Source organism: Eurypyga helias, unplaced genomic scaffold, assembly GCF_000690775.1.
Source record: "Eurypyga helias isolate BGI_N326 unplaced genomic scaffold, ASM69077v1 scaffold8734, whole genome shotgun sequence".
Taxonomy (NCBI): domain Eukaryota; kingdom Metazoa; phylum Chordata; class Aves; order Eurypygiformes; family Eurypygidae; genus Eurypyga; species Eurypyga helias.
Window position 1 is genome coordinate 1 of NW_010244291.1, and position 7,018 is coordinate 7,018.

Genomic DNA, 7,018 nt, shown 5'->3' on the forward strand with positions numbered 1-7,018 from the left:
CTAGCAACATAGCCCTGTTTGGAAGTTTGTAAGAAAACCGTTGCCGCTTGCCTCTTTCCTACAGGAACTAAACAGTGGTGGTTTGGTGGTGGGACTGACCTCACTCCAACCTACCTGGATGAAGAGGATGCCGTTCATTTTCACAAGACGCTGAAAGAAGCCTGTGACAAGCATGATCTGAAGCTGTATCCCAAGTACAAGAAATGGTATGTGGGGAGAGATGTGCTTGGGTTCCTTCTGTGGGAGCAGAAGGTGGCACTGCATGTCGCCAGTTAAGTCTGTTCTAGGAACTGTAGGTTCTGCTCTGCCTTTTGAAAAACATCAGGAGGCCCTAATGAAAATCAGTAGATGGGTACTGGGGCAAAATGTAGTCTAAAGCAACCTCTTAGTTACAGATGCCTGAGTTTTTCAAATCAGAGAGCTGACAACTAGGATCATAACTCCATAGCCTGAATAAAAACCAAGCTGACTCTATAAGATTTTGTAGGCCACAGACCTCACTAGGCAACCCAAAAACTCCTTTTAGCCTCGGGTATTAAACTAGGCCAAGACTTTAGCCCCATGGACTTGCTAATTTTCCTTGCAGTGAACTCAGGGTAAATGTGGATGACTAGTGTGAGCTCTTGGGCCAGCGCTGCAGTTCTGGAAATCTGACTCAAATTTTTTCTGCCTTCAGTCTGACCTTCATTACTTTTTTTTTCCCCGCCTTTATTTTTGCCAGGTAGGTAAAGGAGGTTGTCCTTAGTGTAGAAGCTTCGTTATTTTGATGGACCTGTACTGTTTTTCCAGTGACACATTCACTGAGGGTTCAACGACATATTCTCTAAAGATGTGAACTTTGAAATGTTCTTCTTGAGCCAAGAGATAGAGGTGATGGGATCCTTCACTGGTCGGTGGGGGCTTGCTGCTCTGTGTCCGATAATCCTATCTGCTACAAGCTGTGGTATCCAGGAGGGAGGGGTTACCCTTTTGTAAGCTACCAGGTCTTGTCTGAGGACAGGAGATAAAGTGGGTGTTGTAACTCGGGTGTGAACCACAAGCACATCTTACACAACCTTAAGACTACAGTCATCTTGTTCTCTGGGAGTTTTTGCGTGGTGCTTCAGCCTGTGGGCCTTAATGGTCAGGTTGTGGGCAGAGTAAGCAGGCTGGCAGTGCCAGCTACAGGGCGTCGGAGGGAAGGATGCCTGTTAGCCTGAGGGCAGCTAACTGTGTCCCAGGGGCAAAGGCAGTGTTCTCAGTCCCAGCATGAGTGTGTGCTGTAAGCTGCAGCTGTGTATAGTGGGCAAGGGGTTCCCCCTGCCCAAACAGTGTGAATCTCCTCTGAGCCTGACTAATTAGCATTGCCCCTCTTCCCGCTCTTCTCAAACATAAAAGCTCTTGTTATGTTTAACGCTGTTTTCCTGATCTGGCTTTAAGGTTTTGTCAGGCTTGTTCCCTTTTGCATTTTTGATTCCGCTTTTTTTTCCTAACTCCTCCTGATGCTCTCCCAAAAAAAAAAGAGTTGATCATCCCAGTGAGTAAAAAAATAGCTTAGGTTATCTGTTACATCCCCACGTCTCCTGCTATGGCCACGCTATCTGTATGGCTTGAGAACAGCAATGGATGGACACATGCATGGAAAACTAGTGCCAAAGGAAGGCTGCTGATGGTTTCAGCTTCCTACTTCCCTTCCATTTTTCCCACATGGGAAGTCTTGCAAGGCATGGCTGCCCAAGCAAACAACTGGAAGTAAGACAGGGTGTGGATACAATGAATCAGCTAATTTATAGTAATTGCACACCTTCACGCTCCCAGTAAATACAGAAGAGATTAATTGCCTCCCTGCGCTAGGATAAGCTGCACTTACTGCTTCATAAACTTGAACGTGGGCTGTGAACAGCCACTGCTAGAATGGCACTCTCTTCCAGGTTTAACTATTAAAAAGCTTTTTTTCAAGGAAGGCTGTCTCACTTTGGATTTTTCCATAGGTGACAGTGGCTTTCTTATCTGGTCTTGGGTTTTTAGATTCTTTTGGTTTTGATTCAGAAAAACCTTTCATTAGTAGAACGGCAAAAAAAATAAAGGGATTCTTTACTGAGATTATTTTGAGTCCATCTGAAAGCTGTGCAGAAAAACCTTTCACTAGAACGGCAAAAAGAATAAAGGGATTCTTTACTGAGCTTATTTTGAGTCCATCTGAAAGCTGTACAAATAACATGGGGTCTATATATAATAATAACCACCCCCTACCTCTTTTAGGTGTGATGACTATTTCTATATCAAGCACCGTGGCGAGCGAAGAGGGATTGGAGGCATATTCTTTGACGACGTGGACTCTCCCTCCAAGGAGGAAGTATTCCAGTTTGTGAAGAGTTGTGCCAAATCTGTTGTGCCTTGTTACATTCCCATTGTGAAAAGGCACTGCCATGACTCCTTCACACCAGAAGAAAAGCTGTGGCAGCAGCTTCGGAGGGGACGGTGAGTACTGAAGGAGCAAAAGAATACACAGGAGGTGGATGATGCTGGCGAGAGGAAAATGAACTGGTTCTTTATGGTTGTAGGGTTTACGTCCTGATGAGCATTTTATGTCCTGTTGTGGTGTGGGCTATGTTTGTGTAAGTGCTCCAAAGCTTGCCAGGGACTCTCAGTATTGTGTACAGAACCGTGTTTGAAATTGGTAGATTGATGGGGTGGGTGGAAAGAAGGTACTAGCACACCCTCATCCACAGCCTCCACTCTCCCATGCTGCAGCACAAGCACGCCATACAAAACGCCACAGTTTCTTTCCAGCTCCTTCAAAACCCAAGAGCAGCTGCTGCTTTGTAACAGGCAGAGGGCTGCGTGTGTGCTTGGTGTCCTGAATCCTGTCCTCTCTTGCAGCCCAGTGATACGGGTAATAGGACTGCCCCGTGGCATGAGGAGTGTAAGGGTGAACGAGTCACGCTTCGTATTCAGTAGTGAAGCCAGAAAGTCATGGAATAACTGTACCCAAGGGTACTTTCTTACATACGTACTGATTCCAGCTGATCTTGGCACTGAAACGAGGACACAGCAAAGTCTTTGTAAAGGAACAGATGCAGAGGGGCTCTGGTTTTCTGGCATGGTCTAGAGTCACTGTAATTTAGAAGACTTTGGAGGATGCTTATTCACGTGAACAACTGTTAATGCTGCAAAAGCCTAAGTTTATTGGTAGATACAGTTGTGTCCTTTCTCGATGCCCTGTGATTGCGCAAGCATACAGGGAAATGAGACTACATGTGCTTTGTGCAGAACTATGGAGTCTTCAGGTTTAGATCACTGGCCTGCAGCAGTTACTCAAGTAAGCGTATATGCTGAATTTGGTTCCTGGGAGCATTGGGCTTTCAGGATGCAGTCTGTGGACGGGATTTAGCAAATCTGCTAGGGTTATAAGGGGGAATAGCTTCTTCAAGCTGCAGCCAGGACCAGCTCGTGAGGCCTGCCTATTTCCCTGGATCTGTGTGTAGGTTATTGGGCTAGGCAAAGCTCTCGGTTTCTGCAAATGGATGAGAGATCTTCCCTTCCTGTAACTCTGTTACATACTAATACCTCAGTACTGGTTATTAGGATAACCCCTGCTGAATTGTCACTGCTCTGTTCCTATGCTGGGGGCAGAATAAACGTCTATTCCGGCACTTAAAAGTCCCAGACGGCGCTCCGAAGCTGTCTGACTTCTGCTTTCCGTATCTCCCCAAGAAACAAAAAAATCTTCTTCTGACCTTGCTGCTTATGTGTCCTTGAGCATGGAGGACTGCACAGTAGAGTTTTTTCTGTGGACATTTCCAGTTCCTTTAAGGCTCCTTTTAATACCTGTCACCACCACACAAAAGAATACTAGCGTAACCAAGCTACACTTGGTGTTGAGCTTGCCAGCAGGGTTGAGATAAGTAAGGATAAGTACTAGGATAAGTATAGCCCTGTGCAGAGTGCTCTCCTTGAACCAGTCTGTCTGCCCTGTCTGTTAGCTAAGGTCATGGCTTCCTGTGCTTTGTGGAGCAGAGAGGTTGCACTTGCATTCCTACGCAGAGGGTGCTGGACAGAGTTCATTCGGACACCTAACAAAGCAGGACAAGCTGGTTTTGTTTGGTGTCTGCTAGCTGAAGAAGACACAAGCAATTTCTGATAATAAACTTGGGGGTTTTTGTTGCATCTCTTCACTCCCCATAGGTACGTAGAGTTCAACTTGGTTTATGACAGAGGTACGAAGTTTGGCCTCCTGACACCGGGATCGAGAATCGAAAGCATTCTGATGTCTCTGCCACTGACTGCAAGGTAAGGGCATCGTTACATGGACTTGCAGGTAGGCACTGCTCTTACTAAAATACTTCACAGGATTAGATCAAAGGTCTGTCCTGGTGTCCAGTCTGTTAACAGTGGTTAGTTGGTGCCTGATGCAAGAACTGGCCAGATACATAGAGAGGCTTCTCGAGTCTGCTACGCTTGCCCAGTTGCCAGTAATGTGTGGCCTGGATATTTTCTGACAAAAAAGGGGTATTATTTGTGCTTAGTACCTCTGATAGATTTCCCCTCCTCACTGCATGGGTTTCTGTTTAGTAGCTCTTTGCAACCATGTGAGCTTCTGTCAGTTCTGACAAGCCTGTAGCAGAGTTCCACAGTTTAGCTGTGTGTTGTATGAAAAAGTGCCTCTTTGTTTTCTACTTGCACCTAACGACATCATTTGGCTTTTACATGAGTAGCCAGATTTTCCTCCTGTTCATTTTCTCCGTAACAGTTCTTATTTTACAGCCTTCTGTTTTTTTCACTGTCTGTTTTCCAGGCTGACAAATCCCCCTCTCCTTAGTCTTTGTACAGTTCCGTATCTTTGACCACATTTGCTCTTTTTCTCTGGGCTTAAGTTTTCTGTGCCCTTTCTGAACCGGGGATAAGGAACGGGCAGCGTGAGTTATGTGTGTGTATCCAAGATGCAGGTGTGCCGCTGACTCAGAGGGTGGCACAGTGATGTTTTAGTTCATTATTCCTTTTGTAATCCTAATAAGCTCTTTGCTGGTTTTGACTGCTGCTAAGCACTGAGCTGGCTTTTTGGTAGAACTGTTACGATGCTAAGATCTTTTCTGGGCAATAAAAGTTAACTCAGTCTCTCGACGTGTATGTAACATTTTTCTGTGTGCATCCCTTCAGATTGATCAACAGTGCATTTCACCTACTATTTTATTGCTCGGTTGCTTGGCTTGATACTAACTCTCTTCAACTGCCTTTTTAGGTTTTAACCTATCTTGCTTAATCTCGTAGTATCAGCAAACTGTCATTTACTGTTTATGCCCCTGTTTAGGTTGCTTTCAGACATGCTGAGTAGCACAGGCCCCATCATGAGTTTCCTAAGACTCCATTAGTGACCTCCCTCTGCTGGGATAACTGTCCTTTGCCTGCTGCCCCTTAACCATGAAGGCAGTCCTGGTCTCACCATACAGCTTCATCCTGCTGGTAGTGTGGCACAGTCCTACCTTCTGATTTCATCTGGTTTTCCTTGTTTTCGTCAATGTAAATAGCTTGCTTCACAGCATGAATGGGTCCTTTCTGGGAGGGAAAAACATGGAAAAAGGTTGTACCCATCCTTTTGTGACTGCTGACACTTTTCTTCCTCTGTTGTGCCTCTTAATTGCCTTTTCAATAAAAAGTGATTTCTTGTCATTTTTAAAACCAAGACTCCACAAGGACTTGTAGTGCTTCCAGTCCAGCTTTTGGAAAAACTTGTCCTGGGCAGCTGAAGGTATTGCGTCAGGATCAAATGGTAAAATTTGAAGCTGGGAATTTCCCTTAGGTCTCGCATCCTCACCGGGGATACTAGTGTTTCCTAGGAGACCGCTTAAAGATATTTGCAAATAAACCTGCATGGTTTGTGGGGTAGGGGGGCATTGCTCTCTCTTTTTTCTTTGCTCTTCCAGCCTTTCCAGAAGATGGGAAAAAGATCAAGCTAACATTTCTTATGTCTCTTCCAGTGTTATTATTTGTTTTTACTGCACTTAATGATTTGTAGCCACCTCTGTCACCTGATCCGGGAGTGTCCACTGTGTGTGTAGCTTTGCGTCCTCTGAAAAGGCAGCTCGGGTCCAACCACAGCCTGGTGCAGGAGAGGTCTGGGCAGCCTGAGTGAGTCTCCCCTCTCCCTGCAGGTGGGAGTACATGCACAACCCTCCGGAGAGCTCCAAAGAAGCAGAAATCCTAGAGGTGCTGCGCAATCCCAAAGACTGGGTGCACTGACACGGGTCACGAACAAGATTGATTGCTTACACTGAGCCATTATGAAAGAACTGGAAGGCCCGCAAACCGGCTCCTTCGAACTGCTGTTGCGTGGCGTTTTAAAAGTATAGCTATTTATACTCTTACCTGGTGCCTTAATAATGCTGTAGACTTGTTGTAACTTGCAAGTAGGTGAACTCATTCTTTAAGATCGATCAGCTAATGTTATCACCCCCTGTTGATGTTGCCTTGTGGACTGGTGATACCCTCACAGGACTACTGTGCATGCTTAAGAACCTCCTCAGCTGAGTCGTTTGACTGCAAAATGGTAAACTACTGTGATGTGTTCTCCCAGTGGAATGAAAGCGTTATCTGTGCCTAAGTTGTGCTGCTTACTCTTAGAAAATGTTGGGATGTCTTAAAAATATTTTTTAAAGAATAAAGGGAATATTTGGTATGATTTTAAATCTTAAACTCTGCTTTCAAGAAGTTGTGAAAAAGGTGGTACTTAACCACGTGTATTTTGATGCTCATTGACTTGGGGGGGGCGGGGGAGGAGTGTGTTTAGGTGCGTTCCAGTGGCGTGACTTGACTGATGGGTAACTGGGAGATTCTGGTTTGGGGCCGCACCTCGCCTGTGGAGAGTGGAGGGCTGGCTGTCCATTTTCGGGAGAAACTCTCCGGGCTGTGCATCTCAGCTGTGATCAAGACACCATAGCTGCTCTGCCTACCATGGCTCCTTTGCCAGGGAGGTTGGGAACAGAGGGGGAAGCTGTCGGGTGTTGCCTGAGGCCCTCCAAATAGCACTTCACACTGCTCC

At 45.8% G+C, this 7,018-nt stretch overlaps 1 protein-coding gene across 1 annotated transcript; it reads left to right on the plus strand.

Annotated features, from left to right (window-relative positions):
• Positions 1–64: 64 nt before the first annotated feature.
• Positions 65–6,669, plus strand: CPOX (coproporphyrinogen oxidase; the record flags this gene model as incomplete). The annotated part of the gene is made up of 4 exons (XM_010149694.1): positions 65–206; positions 2,242–2,460; positions 4,168–4,272; positions 6,132–6,669. Coding segments are annotated over 4 exons (554 nt in total), but the record flags the coding sequence as incomplete, so codon positions are not given.
• Between the last annotated feature and the right edge of the window lie 349 nt (positions 6,670–7,018).